The sequence below is a fragment of the Mesoplodon mirus genome (assembly GCF_964341445.2).
Source record: "Mesoplodon mirus genome assembly, chromosome: 3".
Taxonomy (NCBI): Eukaryota; Metazoa; Chordata; class Mammalia; order Artiodactyla; family Ziphiidae; genus Mesoplodon; species Mesoplodon mirus.
In genome coordinates this window covers 7589010-7614633 of record NC_138978.1, presented here as the reverse complement: position 1 = coordinate 7614633, position 25624 = coordinate 7589010, and the positions used below count along the sequence as shown (strand labels likewise).

At 45.8% G+C, this 25624-nt stretch overlaps 1 protein-coding gene across 1 annotated transcript; it reads right to left on the bottom strand.

The window, feature by feature from the left end:
- Nucleotides 1-1171: 1171 nt before the first annotated feature.
- RBP7 (retinol binding protein 7) lies at nt 1172-19274 on the bottom strand. The gene is made up of 4 exons (XM_082615200.1): nt 19172-19274; nt 8360-8538; nt 8139-8240; nt 1172-1412 (listed from the first exon to the last, which is right to left on the bottom strand). The coding sequence occupies exons 1-4, from the start codon at nt 19242-19244 to the stop codon at nt 1362-1364; spliced, it is 405 nt and encodes a 134-aa protein (XP_082471326.1). The 5' UTR covers nt 19245-19274; the 3' UTR covers nt 1172-1361.
- Nucleotides 19275-25624: the final 6350 nt, after the last annotated feature.

The window sequence follows — 25624 nt, the reverse complement described above, 5'->3', positions numbered from 1 at the left end:
GGTACGCAGGCCTCTCACTGCTGTGGCCCCTCCCATTGCGGAGCACTGGCTCCGGACGCGAAGGCTCAGCGGCCATGGCTCACGGGCCCAGCCGCTCCGCGGCATGTGGGATCTTCCCGGACCGGGGCACGAACCTGTGTCCCCTGCATCGGCAGGCGGACTCTCAACCACTGCGCCACCAGGGAAGCCCCATATGTGTAGTTTATATGCTCGACCACTTGTGCGTGTCTCTGCACCCATCTATGCATTGTCTCCTGGCAGCCTGGCTTTCACCTGGCACAGGCACCTCAGAATCTGAAGTTCTGACTCCACTTCCTTCTTCTGCTTGTGTTACCTTCTTTCTGATGGGCCTCACCCTTCCTATAGCAGCCTGAAACAAAAGAGAGCACCTCCCTTGACTCTTCCCCCTGCCAGCATCCCTAGATCTCGTCCATCACCTAGGACTATAGATTCTGCCTCCTTAATAAATGGTTACTTCTCTCCAGTCCCGGGAGTCCTTTTCCCGTATTTGAGACCCGGCCTCCAGGTGATCCCGAATGATGTCACCTCACACTGTGATTTCCACCAGGCTTTCCAAACTGCCTCCTGATTTGCATCCCCCAGCCACAATCTTTCTTCCCTCTGCATTCAGAGTTACTCCTCTGAGCCAACCTAATTGTGCGTATCTGCTTAATACCCGTCACCATCTTCCTATCACCTTGGGGACAAAAATCTCACCTCTTTACCCTAGCATTCAAGATTCTTCATGGTAGGGCCCCTGACTGTCATGTCAGTTTCCCCTGCCATCTCTCCCCCCGCCACCCCACCCAATGCACCCTAAGCTGCAGCTATAGCCATCTTTTCAGTTCTTCAAACATCCCTCCAACTTTTGCCTAGAATGCTTCCTGCTTACCTATGCTTCAGGTCCCAGCTTAAGGCTCACCTCCAGAAATACCCCAGACCCCTGCTACCACTTGCCCATCCCCAGATGTCAGGTTTGCCCCTCCTGAGCTCTCACAGCTGCCTATACTTCTCACCACTGTTCAGACTGTTTGTTTCCTCCATTTTCCTCACTAGACCTGGAAGACGGGAATTAAAACTTGTTCACTGGTGTGTCAGTGGTGTGCCTAGAAGGCTTCCAAATATTTCTGAAAATAAGGAGATACGCTAAATTTAGAAGGAAAACGTCATAATCATTGGACAGGTTTATTGAAGCTGAGAAGTTTTCTCACAATCCAAATGGCTTCTCATACAGGATGTGTGACATCTTTCTGACCACAAGGCCCCATACACCAAACCAGGACAGATCAACACCTGTTTATTCTGGAATATAATTCAGCATTAAGCTATTGCCACATGTGGACTCTGCGGCTGGATACAGATCAAGCTCGCTGGAACGTCTGTTTGCACACTTGGCCTTCACAGAACATTTCCTAGGGGCAGGGAGGAAGGGAAGACGAAAGAAGATGAGTTGGCATGTGGTCTATTACTATTAGTCACAACACTTCTGACACCAGGTATGTGGTGTCTTTTCCAATCCCATGTCTCCAACCCTCTGACGCCAAACTGGATGGTCAAGAATTTTTCTTTTTTTAAAATTTCACTTTTACTTGTATCTTTCTCTCTCTTAAAAAAAAATATTTATTTATTTAGTTGCACCAGGTCTTAGTTGCGGCAGGCAGGCTCCTTAGTTGCGGCAGGCAGGCTCCTTAGTTGCTACAGGAGGGCTCCTTAGTTGTGGCATGCATGTGGGATCTAGTTCCCTGACCAGGGATCGAACCCAGGCCCACTGCATTGGGAGTGCAGTCTTATCCACTGCTGGATGGCCAAGAATTTAATTCAGTTCTGACACTGAGGACCAGAGCTAGTGCAGACCCCACAGGTCAAGGGCTTAGTCTCATGAGATTGCCCTTATTTCAGACATCAATCACAAGTCCCAGGCCACCCATACTTCCGACTGAACAACTGTAAATTGGGGATTCCCACAACCCCCTCCCCTCAGGTTCAATACTTTGCTAGAATGGCTCACAGAAACACTCTTTACTTGTACTTACAGGTTTATTGTAAAGGATGCAACTCAGGAAGGGCCAAACGGAAGAGATGCATAGGAGAAGGTATCGCCGGGGGTGGGGCGTGGGGGAGTTTGGCAGGGCAGGCAGAGCTCCAGGAGGGCTACCCTTCCAGCACTTCTATGTCTTTACCAACCAGGAAGCTCTCTGAACCCCCTTATGTAGGGGTTTTTATGGAGGTTTCATTACACAGGTATGATAGCATAAATCACTGGCCATTGGTCATTAACTTAATCTCCAGATCCTCTTCCCTCACCCAAGCTCAGGGGCTGTGCTGAGAGTTCCAGCTTTCTAATCCTGCCTTGATCTTTCTTGGGACCAGCCCCCATTCTGAAGCTATCTGGGGTCCCCAGCCACCAGTCAGCTCATTAGCACACAGAAGACACTCTCATAACTCTGAGATTCCAGGGGTTTTAGGAACCAGGTACAAAGACCAAATATGTATGTATGTATGTATGTATGTATGTATGTATGTATGTATACTCTATTTTTTTTGAATTTTTGAATTTTATCTTATTTATTTTTTTATACATCAGGTTCTTATTAGTTATCCATTTTATACATGTTAGTGTATACATGTCAATCCCAATCTCCCAATTCATCACGCCCACCCATGCCACTTTCCCCCTTTGGTGTCCATACATTTGTTCTCTACATATGTGTCTCAATTTCTGCCCTGCAAACCAGTTCATCTGTACCATTTTTCTAATTTCTACATATATGTGTTAATGTATGATATTTGTTTTTCTCTTTCTGACTTACTTCACTCTGTATGACAGTCTCTAGATCCATCCATGTCTCTACAAATGACCCAATTTTATTCCTTTTTATCGCTAAGTAATAGTCCATTGTATATATGTACCACATCTTCTTTACCCATTCATCTGTCAATGGGCATTTAGGTTGCTTCCATGACCTGGCTATTGTAAATAGTGCTGCAATGAACATTGGGGTGCATGTGTCTTTTTGATTTATAGTTTCTCTGGGTGTATGCCAGTAGTGGGATTGCTGGGTCATATGGTAATTCTGTTTTTAGTTTTTTAACTAAAAATACTCCATGGGCTTCCCTGGTGGCGCAGTGGTTGAGAGTCCGCCTGCCGATGCAGGGGACACGGGTTCGTGCCCCAGTCCAGGAAGATCCCACATGCCATGGAGCGGCTGGGCCCGTGAGCCATGGCCGCTGAGCCTGCGTGTCCGGAGCCTGTGCTCCACAACGGGAGAGGCCACAACAGTGAGAGGCCCGTGTACCACAAAAAAAAAATAAATAAAAAATAAAATAAATAAAAATACTTCATACTGTTCTCCATAGTGGTTGTATCAATTTACATTCCCACCAACAGTGCAAGAGGGTTCCCTTTTCTCAACACCCTCTCCAGCATTTGTTATTTGTAGATTTTCTGATAATGCCCATTCTAACTGGTGTGAGGTGATACCTCATTGTAGTTTTGATTTGCATTTCTCTAATAATTAGTGATGTTGAGCAGCTTTTCATGTGCTTCTTGGCCATCTGTATGTCTTCTTTGGAGAAATGTCTATTTAGGTCTTCTGCCCATTTTCTGATTGGGTTGTTTGTTTGTTTAATATTGAGCTGCATGAGCTGTTTATATATTTTGGAGATTAATCCTTTGTCCATTGATTCATTTGCAAATATTTTCTCCCATTCTGAGGGTTGTCTTTTCATCTTGTTTGTAGTTTCCTTTGCTTTGCAAAAGCTTTGAAGTTTCGTTAGGTCCCATTTGTTTATTTTTGTTTTTATTTCCATTACTCTAGGAGATAGGTCAAAAAAGATCTTACTGTGATTTATGTCAAAGAGTGTTCTTCCTATGTCTTCCACTAAGAGTTTTATAGTGTCTGGTCTTACATTTAGGTCTCTAATCTATTTTGAGTTCATTTTTGTGTATGGTGTTAGGGAGTGTTCTTATTTCACTCTTTTACATGTAGCTGTCCCGTTTTCCCAACACCACTTATTGAAGAGACTGTCTTTTCTCCATTGTATATCTTTGCCTCCTTTGTCATAGACTAGTTGACCATAGGTGCGTGGGTTTATCTCTGGGCTTTCTATCCTGTTCCATATAGCTATATTTCTGTTTTTGTGCCAGTATCATATTGTCTTGATTACTGTAGCTTTGTAGTATAGTCTGAAGTCAGGGAGTCTGATTCCTCCAGGTCCGTTTTTTTCCCTCAAGACCGCTTTGGCTATTCGGGGTCTTTTGTGTCTCCAAACAAATTTTAAAAATGCCACTGGGGGCCTCCCTGGTGGCGCAGTGGTTGAGAGTCCGCCTGCCGATGCAGGGGATACGGGTTCGTGCCCCGGTCTGGGAGGATCCCATATGCCGCGGAGCGGCTGGGCCCGTGAGCCATGGCCGCTGGGCCTGCGCATCCGGAGCCTGTGCTCCGCAACGGGAGAGGCCACAGCAGTGAGAGGCCCGCATACCGCAAAAAGAAAAAAAAAAAAAATGCCACTGGTAATTTGATAGGGATTGCATTGAATCTGTAGATTGCTTTGGGTAGTATAGTCATTTGCACAATATTGACTCTTCCATTCTAAGAGCATGGTATAGTGTGCGTTGGTGGTATAGTGGTGAGCATAGCTGCCTTCCAAGAACATGGTATATCTTTCCATCTGTGTGTGTCATCTTTGAGTTCTTTTATCAATGTCTTATAGTTTTCTGAGTACAGGTCTTTTACCTCCTTAGGTAGGTTTATTCCTAGATATTTTATTCTTTTTGTTGCAGTGGTGAATGGGATTGTTCAAATATTTATTTTTATTGTGTCACAGCTTGTAAGAATCATCCCAAGAGTATCCTTAGAGCAAGGGTCCTTCTATCCTCTGCTTAGGCAGAGTTCTTGGCTATGCCAAAGAAGGATGCATGCAGTTTGAACATTACTTCTTACAGCCAACTAATCTGAATCCTCAAACAAATTTGTGTTTTCTTTGTAGTTTCATGTTACATTTTTGTGATGGCAAGTTTCTTAACTTTGTTTTTATTGCCAGAAGAGTGTGAGATTTGTCAATCTAAGGATCAAAATATCTTCAATGTCTTTGTAATCAAAGACTCCCCAGACTCTCAAATACCACCCATATCCAACTTTAAGATGAGTGCTCTCATTTTGTTTTCATGGATCTCACCTAGATTTCACATGTACGTTGAGACTTAAAAAAACATAGAGTTGGAAGCACACATTCTTGTCAGACTTAGATTTGAATCTCTACTCTGCAACCTTGGGGAATTTCTAACTCTCCACCTCTTCATTTGTAAATGGAAAAAATAGTGTCCCTTTCACAGGACTGTCGTGAAGACTAAGTGAGAAAATGCACTCAAAGCATTTAGCTAAGTAATCACACTCAAAATCATCACTCAAAAAATGTAAGCCAGGGCTTCCCTGATGGTGCAGTCGTTAAGAAACCGCCTGCTGATGCAGGGAACGTGGGTTCGAGCCCTGGTCTGGGAAGATCCCACATGCCACGGAGCAACTAAGCCCGTTCGCCACAACTGCTGAGCCTGCGCTCTAGAGCTCGCGAGCCACAACTGCTGAGCCCACATGCCACAGCTACTGAAGCTCGTGTGCTTAGAGACCATGCTCCACAACAAGAAAAGCCACCGCAACGAGAAGCCTGCGCACCACAACAAAGAGTAGTTGCTCACCGCAACTAGAGAAAGCCCGTGAGCAGCAACGAAGACCCAATGCAGCCACAAATAATTAATTAATTTTAAAAAATGTAAGCCATTGTAACATACCTGTATGGCAGAAAGAAATTCTCATTTTAAAAGCCATAATTAAGCCTTGATGTACAATTTTATACCCTCTAGATTATATTTAGAAATTATTGATTAGGTTGAGCTATAATTTGTATGGTTTTGAAGTGCTGGTGGCATAAGAAATTGATATACCCTTTTGGAAGCGAGTAAGGCAAAAAAGTAGCAGGAGGCAATGATGTCTCTGACAACACTGATCCTCTCTGTGAATTTTTCCCAAGGGAATAAATCCATGCATGCAAAAAAGTCTGTTTATGTGAATTTAAGAAATAGCTGAAAACACCCTGAAATATTCCTGGACATTGAAATTAAGAAAATGTTTTACTAATATGAGAGTTCATGAACCTGATGGAATATTATGCAGCCAGTTTGCTATGTTATTATATGTATTCAATTTATACATGATGAATTCAATAGGGAAATTATTTAGAAACCTGGAATATGTTTTTCTATTGAATGAAAAGGCAGAATATTCTAACAGACTGGATGGTAAGATACCAAACTGAAAACAGTGAGTTGGGATGGTAGGATTGCTGGTCATGGTTTCCTGTTCAGCATTTTCTTTAACCATCTCATCAGAAATAAGAACACTCAACAAGAAAATACAAACAACCCAATCAAAATAATGGGCAGAAGACCTAAATGTACATTTCTCCAAAGAAGACATACAAATGGCCAATAGGCACATGAAAACATGCTCAACTTCGCTAATTATTAGAGAAACGCAAATTAAAAATACAATGAGGTACCAGCTCACACCAGTCAGAATGACCATCATTAAAAAGTCTAAAAATAACATATGCTGGAGAGGGTGTGGAGAAAAGGGAACCCTCCTACACTGTTGGTGGGAATGTCAATTGGTGCAGTCACTATGGAGAACAGTATGCAGGTTCCTTAAAAAAACTAAAAATAGAATTACCATATGACTCAGCAATCCCACTACTGGGCATATACCCAGAGAAAACCATACTTCAAAAAGACACATGCACCCCAATGTTCACTGCAGCACTGTTTACAATAGCCAGGTCATGGAAGCAACCTAAATGCCCATCAACAGATGAATGGATAAACAAGATGTGGTACATATATACAATGGAATATTACTCAGCCATGAAAAGGAACGATATTGGGTCATTTGTAGAGACGTGGATGGGCCTAGAGACTGTGAAGCAAGTGAGAAAGAGAAAAACAAATATATATTAATGCATATATGTGGAATCTAGAAAAATGGTACAGTTGAACTGGTTTGCAAGGCAGAAATAGAGACACAGGGCTTCCCTGGTGGCGCAGTGGTTGAGAGTCCGCCTGCCGATGCAGGGGATACGGGTTCGTGCCCTGGTCCTGGAGGATCCCACATGCCACGGAGCGGCTGGGCCCGTGGGCCATGGCCACTGAGCCTGCACGTCCGGAGCCTGTGCTCCGCAACGGGAGAGGCCACAGCAGTGAGAGGCCCGCGCACCGCAAAAAAAAAAAAAAAAAAAAAAAAAAAAAAAAAGAAATAGAGACACAGATGTATGGACACCAAGGGGGGAAAGCGGGGGTGGGGGTGGGATGAAATGAATTGGGAGATTGGGATTGACATGTATACACACTAATATGTATAAAATAGATAATAAGAACCTGCTGTATAATAATAATAATAAAGTAATAAATACAAAAAAAATAATTACCATATGATCCAGCAATCCCACTCCTCAGTATATACCCAGACAAAACTATAATTCAAAAAGATACATGCACCCCTATGTTCATAGCAGCATTATTCACAATAGCCAAGACATGGAAACAATCTAAATGTCCATTGACAGATGAATGGATAAAGAAGATACACACACACACACACACACACACACACACTGGAATACTACTCAGCCATAAAAAAGAACAAAATAATGTCATTTGCAGTAACATGGATGCAACTAGAGATTATCATACTACGTGAAGTAAGTCAGACAGAGAAAAACAAATATCATATGATATCACTCATATGTGGAATCTAAAATATGACACAAATGAACCTATTTATGAAGCACAAACAGACTCACAGACACAGAGACCAGACTTGTGGTTGCCAAGGGCGGGGGGAGGGAAGGGATGGACTGGGAGTTTGGGGATAGTAGATGCAAACTATTACATATAGAATGGATGGACCACAGGGTCCTACTGTATGGCACAGGGAAGTATACTCAATGTCCTGGGATAAACCATCATAGAAAAGAACATAAAAAAGAATATATATAACTGAGTCACTTTGCTGTACAGCAGAAATTAACACATTGTAAATCAACTATACTTCAATAAAATAAAAAAAAGAACAAAACAGGGCAAGTACCAGGTGGAGTTGGTCCCCTTCAATCCAATGGGTCCAGCCTCTGTTCTTCTTTTCCCCCTTCTGCACACAGGTGAGTCTGTCATTGTCCCAGATGACCAAGCTCTGCATGAGGGATGGGAGAAAATACTGGTTTGCTCTAGCAACATCCTCAGGTATTACTAGGGAGGGTGCCAAGGTAACCTTGCAAAACTAAAAGCCTATGTCATTACTTTAATTTTTACCTTGCATTTTCTGTTATCCAGGCCTTTGTTATCCTCATCAAATTCTTCTCCAACTTTAAATTTCACAAGGTAGTTCCTGAAGCTGCTGTTCGTCTGGATGCTAAAAGAATCCCCATTCTGCTCAATCACTTTCTGTGGTTTCAGCAGCCTCGCTATCTTACGAGTGGCAAAGTCAATACCTTAAAAATAATTTTTTAGAAAGAAAAGAAGACATTTCAACATTTCCTTGAGATGCAAAAGCTAAGAATTTGGCAGATGTCCTCAAGATCATTGCATTTGATGGCTAGTGCTGCTTTTACAACTTCAGCGTCATTTCCTGACAAAATTGGATCTACAGGGTCAGCTATCCTGGCAAACCTCCTTCCAGAGGCTGATTAAAAATCTTAAACAGCTTTCAGGGAAAGTTCATTTGGCTGGCTGTGCGTTAGGTGATGGATTTGAAGCTGGGCATGGCAGAGACAGTTCTGGGAATCCCCTCAGAGGTTGACAAGAGGACGAGGAAGCCAAGGGGACTGGGCTCAGGCCCCAATCCAGCCTCAGTCACAGCTGCCTTTTTCTGCTTTATACATTTACACTTCCAATTAAGACAGCATTTGAACAGTTTCTGAACACTGGGAAAACAAAACAAAACAAAACAAATCACCTCTAACAAAAAAGAAAAACAAACGGGGAATTCCCTGGCAGTCCAGTGGTTAGGACTCAGCGCTTTTACTGCCAAGAGCCTGGGTTCGATCCCTGGTCGGGGAACTAAGATCCCGCAAGCTGTGTGGTGCAGCCAAACAAAAACTTAATAATTAAAAAAATTTTTTTAATTTAAAAAATTAAAACAAGAAAAAAATTAAAATGAAAAAAGAGGAAAAAAAGCACCTCAAGAAACATTGTAATCATGCAAATACTACTATACATTGAAAAATCTTTAATAAGTTTTAAAAAAGAGTCACACACCAAAACATGGAACACTGAGACGATCAGCATTTTGGTATAGACAGCTCCCATTAAGTGGCTATCAACCCATTATGTACTAGAGGTAAGGGTTGCTATTTTATTTTATTTATTTATTTATTTATTTTTAACATCTTTATTGGAGTATAATTGTTTTACAATGGTGTGTTAGTTTCTGCTTTATAACAAAGTGAATCAGCTATACATATACATATACATATATCACCATATCTCCTCCCTCCTGTGTCTCCCTCTCACCCTCCCTATCCCACCCCTCTAGGCGGTCACAAAGCACAGAGCTGCTCTCCCTGTGCTATGCGGCTGCTTCCCACTAGTTATCTATTTTACATTTGGTAGTGTATATAAGTCCATGCCACTCTCTCACTTCGTCCCAGCTAGGGGCAGGACAGGAATAAAGACGCAGATGTAGAGAATGGACTTGAGGACACAGGGTTGCTATTTTAAATAGGGAAGCCAAGTGCCATTTCAGCCAGAGCTGAGGGAAATGACGAAGTGAGCTGTAAACTGTGCAGATTTCGGGGGAAAGAAGTGTAAGACAGAGGTCACAAGGATCCCAGGAAGGGCGTGACAGATGGTCTCAGGAACACCCAGGAGCCTGGGGTGGCTGGAGCAGAATGAGGGAGATTGAGGAGGAGGCGGGGACCTAGATATGAGATGCGAGGGGACAAGGACCATCGGACTTTAACCCAGAGCAAGATGGAGTCAGACGGGAGCCACTGGAACGTTTAGAGCAGGTGACACGATCTGACATGATCAGGCAGCCACGGCTATATGCTGGCTCGTCACCCTGGACAATTCTATGAGTCACAGGGCATGGTTCTCCTATTTAGGGATTGTCCTATTACGTAGAATAAAGTTTTAGGAATCTTCATTGCAGAGACTTACGTACCTCCTTGCAGGTAGCTTGGTCCCAGAGTTGACCCCTGTTTTAATTTGTTTGCCTAACAGATTCGGTTTTTCCTGACATGACTGCCACTTGGGGTTAGCTGTGCTTCTCAGGGCTGGGCGCCTCATACTTCCATTTCCAGCCTAGAAAACGTGGCCAAGCCCGGAGTAGGGGTCCTTCAGCATCTCATTAGCCCCCACCCATTTCTCTTGTCTTCTTAAAAAATTTTTCTCTTTTTCTGGCCTCGCCACGTGGCTTGCGGGATCCTGGTTCCGTGAACAGGGATTGAACCTGGGCAGTGACAGCGCGGAGTCCTAACCACTGGACTGCCAAGGAATTCCCAGTCCCACCCATTTCTCAGCTCAATGATAATGTAAATGTTTTAGAACGAAATAATGCCATTTGCAGCAACATGGGTAGACCTAGAGATTATCATACTAAGTGAAGCAAGTCAGAAAGAGAAAGACAAATACCATAGGATATCACTTATATGTGGAATCTAAAATATAAATATCTACGAAACAGAAACAGACTCACGGACATAGACTCACACCCCTCTTGTGGCTGGCAAGAAGGGTGGAGTGGGGGAGGGAAGGATTGGGAGTTTGGGATTAGCAGATGCAAACTATTATATATAGGATGGATCACCAACAAGGTCCTACTGTATAGCACAGGGGACTATATTCAATAACCTGTGATAAACCATAATGGAAAAGAATATGAAAAAGAATACATACGTATAACTCAATCACTGTTTTACAGCAGAAATCAACACAACATTGTAAATCAACTATATTTCAATAAAAACATTTTTTAAGTGTTTTTAACCTAGAACCCAAGTTTTTAGCATGAAATGCAAATGATCCAGTCTTTACTTGTTTTCAGCAATGTTTAAACATTGAGGCTAAACCCTTAAAATATTTATCTGATTATTAAAATGACCAATCCAAATTTAAAATAGGTATCAATGACTTTCCTTAAACCCTATTCTGTATGTGGAACAAAAACAAACAAGATGGCTTCCCTGGTGGCACAGTGATTAGGAATCCTCCTGCCAATGCAGGGGACATGGGTTCGAGCCCTGGTCCGGGAAGATCCCCCATGCCGCAGAGCAACTAAGCCTGTGCGCCACAACTACTGAGCCTGCGCTCTAGAGCCCGTGCTCTGCAACGAGAAGCCACTGCAATGAGAAGCCCGTGCACCTCAACAAAGAGTAGCCCCCACTCACTGCAACTAGAGAAAGCCTGTGTGCAGCAACGAAGATCCAACACAGCCAAAAATAAATAAATAAATAAATTAATTAATTAATTAATTAATTAATTAAAAAAAACCGGTGGACAGGGACTTCCCTGGTGGTCTAGTGGTTAAGAACCTGCCTTCCAATGCAGGGTACTCGGGTTTGATTCCTGGTTGGGGAAATAAGATCCCACATGCTGTGGGGCATCTAAGCCCCCCGCACCACAACCAGAGAGGAGCGCGCATGCCGCCACTAGAGAAGCCTGTGCCGCAACAAAAGATCCTGCATGCCGCAACTAAGACCCGACACAGCCAAATAAATAAATAAATAAATTTAAAAAAAGAAGAAATGGTGGACAAAAGAAGGCCTCCGTGCACAGGCCCCACTCGGTTTCACTACCACATTATAAGATTGTCACTTAACAGATATGCAGTTGCAAGGCTGGCCTTTTTAAAGATCAAAATTTAAATTAGCTTAAGTTCTGGTCATTTTCTGCCAGGTCTACACTTACCATGACCTCAGTGACCAAATGGCTTTAGTGCTCATAAGGCTTTTGTCCAGGTCAAACCATGCTTTTCCACACTATTAGATTTTTAAGTAGTAAATAAGACACTCCAGCAGGAGGAAGAAACAATCTAAACGATGCACATCCTATTACAAGGATGTGTGTGAGCATATACATTTTAGGGCAGGATCTCAAAGAGGCCAACACAAACATATACTTTTCTAAACCTCATCTATTCACATTAACCCTTCATCCCAAAGCCACTTCTAATCTTGAGGCAATGTGGGTCTTGGAGCCAAGAGATACTGGCTTTAAATCCAGTTTATGTGGTGACCTTGGACAAGCTGGTAACATCCCTGCCTTCTCATGTTCATGGGATTAAAGGGGAGTCCACACAAGATGGTCAAGCCCTTGCAGGCATTAGCACAGCATTCTTTCCTGCCTAGAGCTTCACACCTTGGGTCTTCCTTTGCTATTGTGGGGTCCACCAAGAACTCCCAAATCCAGAGCTAGCTCCTCCAGTCTTTAGAACCCAAACAAACTTTCTTCAATGTCCAAAGGACAAATTGCCTTTCTTCTCCCTGCAATTTGGCAGAAGCTAGGAAAGAGCAGTATCAGAGCCATGTTGGGGAGTTGCAGGATCAGCCCTAGTCAGAAAGGAGTAATTTTCCCCCTCAGAAGAGATGCTGGGGGACTTCCCTGGTGGCGCAGTGGTTAAGAATCTGCCTGCCAGGGGCCTCCCTGGTGGCGCAGTGGTTGAGAGTCCGCCTGCCGATGCAGGGGATACGGGTTCGTGCCCCGGTCTGGGAGGATCCCATATGCCGCAGAGCGGCTGGGCCCGTGAGCCATGGCCGCTGGGCCTGCGCATCCGGAGCCTGTGCTCCGCAACGGGAGAGGCCACAACAGTGAGAGGCCCGCGTACCGCAAAAAAAAAAAAAAAAAAAAAAAAAGAATCTGCCTGCCAATGCAGGGAACACGGGTTTGAGCCCTGGTCCGGGAAGATCCCACATGCCGCAGAGCAACTAAGCTCGTGTGCACCACAACTATTCATATCTAGAGTGAGCTTGCACTCTAGAGTTCTTGAGCCACAACTACTGAGCCCCCATGCCACAACCACTGAAGCCCGCGTGCCTAGAGCCCATGCTCCGCAACAAGAGAAGCCACTGCAATGAGAAGACTGCACACCACAACGAAGAGTAGCCCCTGCTCGCCGCAACTAGAGAAAGCCTGTGGGCAGCAACGAAGACCAAGTGCAGCCAAAAATAAATAAATAAATACATTTGTAAAAGAAAAAAACATAAACATCTTTAAAGGGAGAATCATTTGGGGAGGGGGGGTCAGAGCCTTTGCTATCTTCCACTGTGTGCAGACTTTCAGGGTGGTGTTCTAGGAATCTTGTGCTCAGTCTGAAGTTACCATCCTCCACCTGGGTGGAGACCTTAGTTCCTTCATAAGAACTCAAAGGTATTGTTATGTATATTCCTTGAGGAGGAACAAGGACCCTGCCCCAAGGCTGCATTATTGTTTCTTGACTGCTCTTCCTTTGTTTCTGCATTCCCTACTTTCCCTGATAAGCAACTTGAATCTGATCTTTGGAACTCAGGGAAGATCAAGGAAACTGAATGACTACTTCCTACAAATAAGAAAGGAGGGACACAGAAAGGATTTGTACCCATGAGGGCCCCACAGGATTCTACTCAGTTTCAGAATCACCTAAGAATCTGGTTGAATGCAGATTCTGATTCCATAGATCCAGGATCTGGGATGAGGCACAAGTGTCTGCATTCTAAGGAGTTCTGCTGTTCCTTGAGTAACAAGACCCTACAATCATCTGGATCTGAGCCCCTATTTTGCCCAGGAAAAATGCATTGACCCTGGAGTCTATGTTTTTACACGTGGAAGGCAGAAGAGAGTGTTTGCCACACAAATAGCCATGTGTGCCAAATCATTTTCTTCCCAGGTTTTTGGCAACTGGCAATAGGTTTTAGGCTGATTTCAGCTACTGTATAAAATGCTAATGTAAGCAGATAGGTTAGGGGGTCCCCCAGAGAAAGAGAACCAGGCATGGCTTTCTCGACATAAGAGAAACCATTTTTGGCCTTGCCATTTTTATTTTTTTGGTGTTGTCTTTTATTTTTATTTTATTTTAGTTTAGTTTAGTTTTTGGCCATGCTGTGTGGTATGTGGGGTCTTAGTTCCCCAGGGATTGAACCCACGCCCCCTGCATTGGAAGCACAGAGTCTTAATCACTGGACCGCCAGGGAAGTCCCATGGCCTAGCCATTTTGTGATCTAAGCCTGGCCATAATGAGTGCCCTTGAGCAGGTCTCAGTGATGCAGGAACAAAGGAAAAGTAGTCAAGAAAAAATACTTCAGCAATAAAACAGAGCCCTACTTCTGTAAGCAGCTTTTTTGCCCCTTTCCTGCTTGCCTATTTCTGTTCCCCTTAAACCTTAATTATGACAATGAGATCACTAGGTAACATTTAACCTAATTCCTGACTTATGTTCTACTAAATGTCCACAATGCCTTGCCTAACCTGTTGATTCTTTCCGTAGATTAAAAGAAGTAGGAATGAAGAATTAAGTAAAGAATGACTAGTTTTCTACCCCCAGCAACTCCCTGAGGAAATTTACAGGCAGACCACACAGGCAAAATAGCATCCAAAGGAAGATCAGGAGAAGTCAGCAGGTTTTCAAGCAATGGAAAAATGATGAAGAATTTGACCTCCTACCTTAATAATTAACAGAGATTCCCCCCCCCCTTTTTCCCTTTAAAAACTTTCATGGCTGAGCATAATCTTTGGAGTTGGTTTTGGGACATGAGTCCACCTTCTCCCCAGATTGCCGGCTTTTCTGATTAAAGCAACTTCCCTTTCTACCAACACTTGCCTCTTTAGTATTGGCTTTTGAGCAGGAGAAGCTGAACCTGAGTTTGGTAACAATTCCTCCTCAAGGAATATACAGAACAATCTGATACAGTCTTAGTTCCACAGGAACTAAGGCCCCCACCCAGGTGGAGGATATAATGATGGTGTTGACCCTCCAGAGTTGAATCAACTAAATCTTGGACTCTGCCCAATTCTATGCTGAATTCTCCTCTGCTCAAACCCCTTCATGAATATGCATATACCCTTGCTTAAAACTTCACCAATTTTGCTATTCAGGGAGACACTGCTTTGGGAAAGATCCACAGTGTTGTCCTTACTTGCTGCAAGAAATAATAAATCCTTTCTTCTCCTGATCTTTGGCTTGGCTGTGTCTTTTGGCTGGACACCCACCAAGAGGCGAACCCAGATTTCAGGTAACACTAAGAGATCCCTTGGTTTGTATTTTAGACACTCTTTAGAATATCAAATCTGATCCAACCACCTCTAACAGATGGGGAATCTAAATGAACTCAGAGGTTATATGACTTTGATTCTATTACCAACAATCAACGGCTAGTTATCTGGGTTTCCAGTTTGGTGGTCTGTTATACTAACTAGCCTCTACTCCAGTATCCTTAGCACACTTATATTTCTTTTGGGAAACAGACTGCAAATAACAGTTCATGTGTTGTCTGGATCTAGTATCTTTCTGGAACTTGAACCAAATGTAAAAAAAGGAGTAGTGAGGCAGGATATTGACTCAATACTCTATGGCTTAATCCTTTGTGAAATGGGTTGGATGATAAATGAATATAGCTAATGTAAATAAATAGCCTCTGTTGGCCTCTAGGATCTAATATAGTGCCAGATAATTGATAAGCTTCTACTGAAATCACAAAAAAGAAAGTATCAAACAAGGGGTTATAGCAGAGCGTAAAGAAAAGCAAGACAGTATTGGGGACAGGTGAGGGATTCCATGAATACACATTTGAAAAACACTAAATACAACACTCAGAAGGCTGCTCTGCGATACGTGACAGGCTTAACAACAGATGTCTTCGCACACTTGAAATGTTGACCCTGACTCCATTCCCTGTTTTCTTCTCTAAGAAATTTGCTCTAAAAGCCATGGAGGGCCTCCCCTGGTGGTCCAGGGGTAAAGAATCCACCTTCCAATGCTGGGGACGTGGGTCATCCCTGGTCGGTGAACTAAGATCCCACATGCCACAGGGCAACTAAGCCCACACGCCGCAACTACTGAGTTCGCGCGCCTCAGCGAGAGAGCCCCCCTGCTGCAAACTACAAAGCCCAGGCCCTCTGGAGCCTGTGCACCACAACTAGAGAGAGAAAACCTGCAAGCCACAACTAGAGAGAAGCCTGTGTGCTGCAACGAAGAGCCCGCACCACAACGAAAGATCCCGCATGCTGCAACTGACCCAACACAGCCAAATAAATAAATAAATAAATGCCAGCCATGGAAATGGTTAAAGAGAAAGAGCATAGCAAGGCAAAATTCAAAGCCATCCCCTGATCATTAGCACTTTATCCTCCATAAAAAAGCCAGATACTAGCCAGAGAAACCAGGGAAGAAAGCACTTATGGTCACATGTCACCACTAATTTGGGGGTGAGGAGATAAGTACATTATCAGGATTTACTGCCTTTGGGAAAAGTCATCATTTATTCCTTCTTATGAATGGGAAAGAGAGGAAATGAGATTCAGGTGAAGGTAGAATATGCCACCCTCAAATGTGCCCCTTTGTCATACTGACTATTTTGAAATGAAGATGATTGGGAAGCAGATGGAAGAAAAGCTCTCTGCCCTTCCCCCAGAAGCAGGACATAATTGTGTAAATGTGTCTCCCCTCTCTCTGTACCAGGTCAGACAGAAGTTAGGGAGACAACACTAGATTCCTATCAGCCTAGAGATGGCATCAGAATTTACATAATAAACTTTACTAACTAGCTCTCATTTTCCATTAGTTCCTCCATGTATTTATCGTCCCACAATTTGCCACCCCTAGAAAGTCAAAGCCCTTTTCTTTGTCTTGTCACTTCTCTATGAAATTATTACTCTTTACTAAGATGCCACATAACCAAGTTCTAACCACTCTGAGATGCTCATCACTGAGTGTTCCTGTGTGTATTCACCATGCATGTGCTAACTTCTCTTTGTTCGTGTCTTGTTACTCTTTTTTTAAAAAATTAATTAATTTTTGGCTGCATTGGGTCTTCGCTGCAGTGCTCGTGCTTCTCATTGTGGTGGCTTCTCTTGTTGCAGAGCACGGGCTCTAGGCATTTGGGCTTCAGTAGTTGTGGCACCTGGGCTTCAGTAGTTGTGGCTCGCGGGCTCTAGAGCGCAGGCTCAGTAGTTGTGGTGCACGGGGCTTAGCTGCTCCGCGGCATGTGGGATCTTCCTGGACTAGGGCTCGCACCCATCTCCCCCGCAATGGCAGGAGGATTCTTAACCTGGGCCACCAGGGAAGTCCCTACTCTGTCTTTTTTAGTCTAATTTACAGGGCTCCAGCCAATGAACCTAAGATGGGTAGAGAAACAATACTTTTTCCTTGCCTATGAGGTTTTGTGTCAGTATGAATCAGATTTAGCTTGAGAAGTTCCAGACTTCCCTACTTAGTGTGAGAAAGGGAGGGGAGAATCTTACCACAGGCTGGGAGATCTTAAAAACACACGGGAGGGGCTTCCCTGGTGGCGCAGTTGTTGAGAGTCCACCTGCCGATGCAGGGGACACGGGTTTGTGCCCCGGTCCGGGAAGATCCCACATGCCGCGGAGCGGCTAGGCCCGTGAGCCATGGCCACTGAGCCTGCGCATCCGGAGCCTGCGCTCCGCAACGGGAGAGGCCACAACAGTGAGAGGCCCGCGTACCGCAAAAAAAACAAAAAAACCACAAGGGAGCCTCAGAACCGTACGTTTCAAAGTGGTTAAAATGGCCGATTTTATGTTATATTTATTTTAGCACAACTAAAAGAAAAAAAATGGACCCCGCTGCTCTCAGTTTACAGATGGAGAAACTGAGGCCCAGGTCAGATAATGAAGAGGCGGAGCCAGAGCAGCCCCCAGCCCCCTAGACTCCCAGCAACTCTGGCCCAACTGTCAATAGCGCCACTGATGGGTGTCATTTAGGCGAAAGTGCTTGGCACAGAGTAGGTGCTCAGAACCATCAAGTCTGAAGAATTAAACTAAGGGCAGGACGAACTAAGAATCGGCACGGAAGGGAGGCGTTCTACAGTCCCGGCAGGAAATAAACTCTTGAGGCCCTCTGGAAAGCAAGGCCATTGGACGGGGCCCCGCCGCCCCCCTACGCACCCTGGAGGTCCCCGCGTTCCCTTCCGCCGGAGCCCAAGCTGGGCAGGGGGCGGTGGAAGCGACCCCCCCCAGGCGGCCACCCACAGTCCTCCCGGCTGGAATTGGGCCCCGGGGTAGGGGGGGACGGGGTAGTGGCCTCTAAGGGGTCTGGGTTTCTTGACCCTCCTCAAGCCCTCGAGGGAAGGAGAAGCCAGAAAACTGAAGATTTCAAACGTAGCTCCCGAACTCCACCTGGCACCAGAGTCACCTGGGGGCGCGGGCGCGGCCGGAGACCGGCTGGGGAAGGTCCTCTGGGGCCCGGGAATCCACGTCCCGGACCAGCTCCAGGCGATGCCGATGCGGCCGGCCGGGATCTCCCCGGGACGGCCACTGGGCGCGGGGAATCCCAGAGCCGCTGCCCGGAGCCTCGCGTTCAAGCGGCTGCGCAGCGAGGTTCTCCCGGGAGGGGCTTCGGGCCGGGGCGCCCCCTCACCCGGCTGGACCCCCATCGTGTCCCCGAGCCTCCCAGCGAGGTGGGCCCATGCCACCCGCGCCCCCGCCTGCTTGGAAGTCCGCGATAGGACAGGAACCTCGGCCGCGGGGTAGAGACGCACGGGACACCGGCGGACACACGGAAGGACAGGCAGAGAGACTCGCGGACGGGGGAGAAAGAAGGACGGGGAACGGGTGGGCGGACGGGGGACAGGAGGAAGGACGGGAGGGACCGGGACATGGGCAGACGGGTGGCGGGGGAAGGGGATGGGGGAGACCGAAGGATGGGGGGACAGGCAGACCGACTGGAGGACTGGCAGACGGACGGGGGTGGGAGACCGACGGTCAGACGGACGGACAGCGAGACGGAGGATGGACGGGGGTGGGGAAGCGGGGGAACCGGCGGATCCTCAGGCAGACGGGGGGGACGGAAGGACGGACGGACAAGGGTGAGGGGAGACAGGGAGACTGACCCACAGGCCAACCCGGCCTCCTCCGCCCTGACCCGGACGCGCGGCCGGAGCCCGAGGCCCCCGCACGCCCCCCCCCCGACCCTACCTAGGGCCAGCATGTAGCCCTCAAAGTTGTCGCTGCTGAGCAGGTTCCAGGTGCCGCTGAAGTCGGTGGGCATGGCGGGGCTCGGGGCGGCACTGGCGGTGGGCGGTGGGGACTCGGGAGGTAAATGTGCGGCCGGGGAGGCGGGACCGGGGAGGGACCGCGCCGGGAGGAGCTTTGCGGGGAGCACGAGCACAGGCCTCCGGGAAGTCCTCCCCACTCGAAGCCTCCTTCGCCACGCGCTCCTGGATTTCTGCTAACGCCCTTTTGGAGGTAGCTCAGTTTTCCTTCGGGCTTCCTCCTCTCTGCTTTAACTCCAAACCGTGATCACAGCCACCCTGTTTTCTCTGCCTACACGTTACTAACCAAGGGATCTCCTTCAAAGGCATGGCATTGATTACTGTGTCAGCTGCAAATAATATGCCAATAAATCCAACTCTAGTGGTCTCAATAATTAGGGGGTTACTTTCCTTACCTGTCAAGCAGTCCTGGGATAAGCAGTTGCGGGTGATGATACGGCAGCTCCACTGTCACGGAAGTGGCACCTCTGATTCTCCTGGCTCTGTGATTCCTGCCGGTTACCTCACTGTGATGAGTTGGCTGCTGGGCTTCCAGCCGGAACATCCACATTCAAGGTGGGAAAGAAGGGGTAGGGCACCACCTGCCATTATCCCTTCATCAGATTTCTGTTTACCCTCATTGGCCCAAACTGTGTCTTATGCTAATTCTAACTGCAAGGGAGCCTGGGGAATCTAGTATCTCGTCTTTAGCCTTGTCAGTACAGAAAGGCCAAAGCGTAAGGTGTTGGGAATGTGGGCTAACCTATAATAGCCTCAAACACCCTCTCTATAGGCTGGCTCCAAGACTTATCTGTCCATTTCTTTTCTTTTTTTTCTATTAAAAAATTTTTTTTTATTGGAGTATAGTTGATTTACAGTGTTGGGTTAGTTTCAGGTGTACAGCTTATCTGTCCATTTCTGATCTCTCCCGTGAGCTCCAGACTCAAGTATATTAATAGCCAACTTTTATTGAGTGATTACTATGTGTATTATCATTTATCACAAAATCCTACCTCTCCAATAGTTACTTTAGTATCTCCATTTGACAGAGACAAACCCTGAGACACAGAGAGGTTAAGTAACTTGCCCATGTTCATACAGTTGGTGGAAGAGTCTGGATTCGATCTCAGGCAGGCTGACTCCAGAGCTCATGTGTCACCTCTCACTGCTTAAGATGCCTCTCGGGACTTCCCTGGTGGCGCAGCGGTTAAGAATCTGCCTGCCAATGCAGGGGACATGGGTTCGATCCCTGATCTGGGAAGATCCCACATGCCGCGGAGCAACTAAGCCCATGCACCACAACTACTGAGCCTGTGCTCCAGAGCCCGTGAGCCACAATTACTGAAGCCCACACGCCTAGAGCCCATGCTCCGCAACAAGAAGCCACCGCAATGAGAAGCCTGCATACCACAACGAAGAGTAGCCCCCGCTCTCTGCAACCGAGAAAGCCCACGCAGCAACGAAGACCCAATGCAGGCAAAAATAAATAAATAAATAAGAAATAAATATATTAAAAAAAAAGATGCCTCTCGATGTCTCCCCTTGGATGACTTAAAGGCATTCGAATGTAACATATACAAGGCAGAAAGCATAAAACAAAATTATTCCTTGGCTTTCCTTATCTCCATAAATTGTACCACTAGTCACCCGGTTGCTTAAGCCCAAAGCCCATTTAGACACTGGATTTCTCCCTTCTCTGCTCACCCATATCCAATCCATCAGCAAATCCTGTTGGTTCTTCCAACCTAACCCAAGCCACCATCCTGTCTTGCCTCTTCCTGGACTTGCTGCTTCAACTCCTGACCCCACCAAACCATTCTCCATCCTGCAGTCAGGCAAGCTTTTGAGAAATGTAATTCAGATCTTATCACTCTCAAGCTTAAAATGTTCAGTGTTCAGTGTTGTCCCATTTTTCGTAAGAGGAAATTGCACTCCCTCCCATGGTTCATAAAGCCATTTCTGATTTGGTTTCTGGATACTTCTCCAACATCATTACACTCTGTCTCCCTTGACTCAGCAACTCCAATCATAACAGTTTTGTTGTGGTGGTGATTCTGTGCAGAGGTCAAACCCTTTCTTTCTTCACAGTCTTTGTACACAGTGTTCCCTCTTCCTGGGAGGTTCTTCCTCCTGGCTTTTGCATGGTTAGCTCCTCTGGCTTCCAGTTCAAAAGTCACTATTAGGGAAATAGTCATTTTTAACCATGCTCTTCATGGAGAAGAATTTTCCCTAAACACCGTGTTTTTTTTTTTTTTCCAACCCTATTTCTTCCTCATGGAGGTGGAATGAGATACCTGGTTGGGGGAAACTAGGGTGACCACCCATTACGGTTTCCTCAAGACTGAAGGAGTCCCAGGGCATGGAATTTTCATTACTAAAACTGGAAAAGTTCTAGGAAAACTGTAATGAGTTGCTTGCCCTACGGACAACAGCCATTGAAGAATTTTATCCACTAGGTAGAGTTAGTCTATCAAATATTGTAAACACAGGGTATCTCAGTATTTTCTTCTCCCTTTTGACATGGACTTGAGGGTGTGTCTATTTCACAGACCTGAACTTTCTCTCAGATAGACTGCCTAGACTGGGGGAGTTAGTATATAATTTATTCTTGCCTCTCCCAACTCAATGGCTTAAAATAATACAAATCATTAACTGGCTCACAAATCTGCAATCTGGGGAGGGCTCACAGGGCATGGCTCATCTCAGCTCCATGTGGCATTAGCTGGGGTAACTTGACTCCAGTTGGGAGGGCTAGAGAAGCCACTTCCCAAATGGATCCATCTCATGGCTATCTGTTGGCTGGGAGCCCAGCCAGGCCTGTGGGCTGGGGGCCAGGTTCCTTTCCATGTGGGCCTCTCCATGGGCTGCTTGGGCTCCCTCAAGCAGGGATAGCTGGGCTCTAAGAGGGAGCATCCCAAGAGAACCAGGAAGATGCTGTGCCATCTTGACCTAGTCTGAGAAGTCATATAACATCACTTCCACCAGAGTCCAAGGCCCACTCTGATTCAAAGGGAGGGAACATGGACCTTATCCCTCAATGTCACACTGTAAAAGGAGCACGTGAGATGGGAGATTCTCATAATAGCCATCTTGGAAAACACCATCTGTCACAGTTACCAATCCCTCTTTTGACCCTCACACTAAGCTACAACTTCTAACCTGGACTTTATCAGTCATAAGGGTGCTATTTTGGGAATTCCCTGATGGTCCAGTGGTTAGGACTCGGCACTTTCACTGCCGGGGCCCTGGTTTGATCCCTGGTTGGGGAACTAAGATACCACAAGCCTTGAGGTGTGGCAAAAAAGGTGCTATTTTGGTTCTCCACTTATTGTTTCTTTTGTCTTATTTTTCCATTAGTTTAGAAGTTGAACAGAGAAATATTTGGATCTCTTCAAAAATCTGAGTCACCTTTTCAGAACAGCCTTCTGATAAACATTTACCCTGTATCACATCTCTGCTTATATCCTTCATGATTATCATAATCCATAATTATCTTTTCTCACTTTGTTTACTGACTACCTTTTTCATTAAAATGTCAAGGGCAGAGACCATGTTCATCTTATTTACCTCTGTAGTATCCCCTGTGCCTAGTACAGTGCCCGGCAAGTGCTTAATAAATGTTTGTTGAATGAATGGCTATGACCTTTCCAAAGGAGAAATACCATTTTTATTGAGGAAACCATAGTGGCACTGCCTTGCCCAGATGAGGCTATTGATTCTCATAAGTATGAAACATTGATTCCTTTGGTGGAACATGACAGGATGATATCAAGTCCTGGGATTAAATATACTTTGCCACGTAAAGGGCACAGAACTAAGAACTCTGACCAGATTTCTGGAGCATGAAACCAGTTTAAATTCCAGATGACTAAAGGAACAGGACATGGAGAAATCACATTTCCTTCCTCTCCTTAAAATCTGATTGTTCTAAATGTTGACGTGAAAATGAAAGTCACAGAAATAACTAATAATAGTTCTAGCAATTGTGCTGGTTGGTATGGCTTTTGGCCAGCTTGAGCAAGGGCCATCTATTAGGGAAAGGGTTGAATTTTAGTTGAAGTGGACATAGACTGGACTTGCCCATGGGAGGAGGAATCATTTTCTCCTCTGCAATTTCAAGATCTTTCTTCTAGACTAAGACCAAAGTTACCTCTCGAAAGGAAAGAGAAAGTTATCTGGCCAAATTTGAGCCCTTTCTTTCCTTCTATTTGATACTGGCAAAGTAAACCATAAAATTAGAGCCAAGATGAGGTCCTAATCTTGTGTACAAGCACCTCTTCTCCTAGACAGTAATGGATGGGAATGATGAGGGAGACTTGATGGAGTCTGATACTGGTCCAGCGAAGAATGGTGTGGACAGTAGTAAACTTCACCCCATCCATCCCTCCCCTCCCTAACGCAAGGAGGCAACACCATCAGGGAGCTCGGTGCAGTTCCAGGGATAAGACGTGGATACACAGGGGTTCGTTATACTTTTATCACTAAACCTATGTTTGAAAATTTCCCTAATGTTTTAAAATGTAATTGTTGTCATGATACTCACTGGTTTGGAAAAACTTATCAGGCAGTTTAACTTGATTTGGGACACACTGTCTGCTGTATCATTCAGACTTGTAAGACGCTTGAGGCAGAAATGGATCAGAATCCCAGCACTGAAGTCCCCTCAGCAGGAGGAGGGCCATCGTCCTCAGGAGGAGCCACAACAGAGAATGGGAATCCCCACCACGCGCCGGTACCACTGCAGCAGGCCCGAAACCCTACCTGGACCCTTCCAAGCTCCCCTCCTATGAGCTGCCACATCCCACCCCACACGCCTGGCCTCGGTCAGGCTGGCTTCCTTGCTAAAAGCCCATGGTCACACGCCTGTTCTTCTCCATACCTCCTCTTAGGTCGTTCCTCCTGCCTAGTTGGAAAAAAAACAGACCAGAAACAGGACTCCTCAAATTTCAGATAAATGAGAAATAATTTGTAGTATAAGGAGTTCCACCTGGAACACTCTCTGTCCTGGTTTCCTGACTACAGGACCTCTGGGTACTCATTTTGAGGAAGGCTTCAGGAGCGGTTCTGCAGAGTTCCCTGCTGATGCTCCAAATGCAGCATTTCTCTGCCCGCCCTCCCTAACTGCAAGCAGCCTGGCAACAGAGGCTGGTGACAGGTGCTGAACGGTGCTCCCTTTAGCACCTCAAGTGATGAGTGTTCCAAGAACTACTTCCTGGTCATGCAGAAGGGTGGGGACAGGTGGCAGCTGAGAGTGGTGAGAAGCCAGTGTGAGTGGCAACTCTCCATCAGGGCTACAACATTTCAGAGCTGGAAGGGGCCTCAAAAATCATTGTTTTGGGGGCTTCCCTGGAGGTCCAGTGGTTAAGAATCCGTGCTTCCAATGCAGGGGACACAGGTTCGATCCCTGGTCCAGGAACCAGGATCCCAAAAGCCTTGCGGTGCAGCCAAAAAAACCCCCCAAAACAAAAAACATCACTTTTGTTTACAGAAAGGGAATCTGAGAGACAAGTGACTGCCCCCATAGGCTGACTGACATGCCTGGAGCTAGAAACCCGCCTCCCAGGCAGAAGCTTCTTCTGCTGACTCACAGGCAGCAGTGCTGCAGGGTGACGTTCTGGTACCAGCACGGGCAGCTGGGTGCCCTTCTTCCTCTTTTTGTTGGTTAAGAGTGAACTGCGGCTCTTGCCCCTCCTTCCTCTGACTGGGCATTCACTGCCCCAGTTTCAAGGAAATGCTAACACTGGGCGAGTTCAACTTAGTCCATCTGTATGGACTGAACACATCAGACATCACCATCAGACTACCATACTGTTGAAAGATTTATTTATTTTTATTTATCTACTTTGGGTGGATGCAAATTTCAGGATTTGGCTAAAACCTCATTCTTTGAAAAGTAATACATTACACAAGGAGTAAAGAGGTTAAGAGCACAGGTTCTGAAGACAAACTGCTCGTTCAAGCTTCAGTTTTGCCATTTACACCGGTCACCCAATTGTGCCCATTTCCCTTATGATATAAGGCACATGTTAGCACATGCCAGGCACAGTTATTAAGTGCTCAGTAAGTGCTGACATTATTAAGTTCAAACAGCACCCCTGGTGAACTAGGTACAGACTTTAGAGATGGATTCTGTCTATGCATTCTCATGGTTAGGTGGATGCTATGGTGAACATTTTAGATCAAGAGGCCTTTGGGAGCAACTATGAGAATGGTGGAGGAATGGATGCCCCGTGGCACCCAGAAATAAATGTCAAAGGAGCCCATTTCATAATACAGCAACTTCTGGGCTCCCAGAGAAGTGACTTGGAGAGGGTGGGGTAAGGACGACAGCAGCCCCACCACTGCTGTGCACGCTGACCTTGGGGGGATGCTTCCTTCTACCCTGTAGTGAGATACT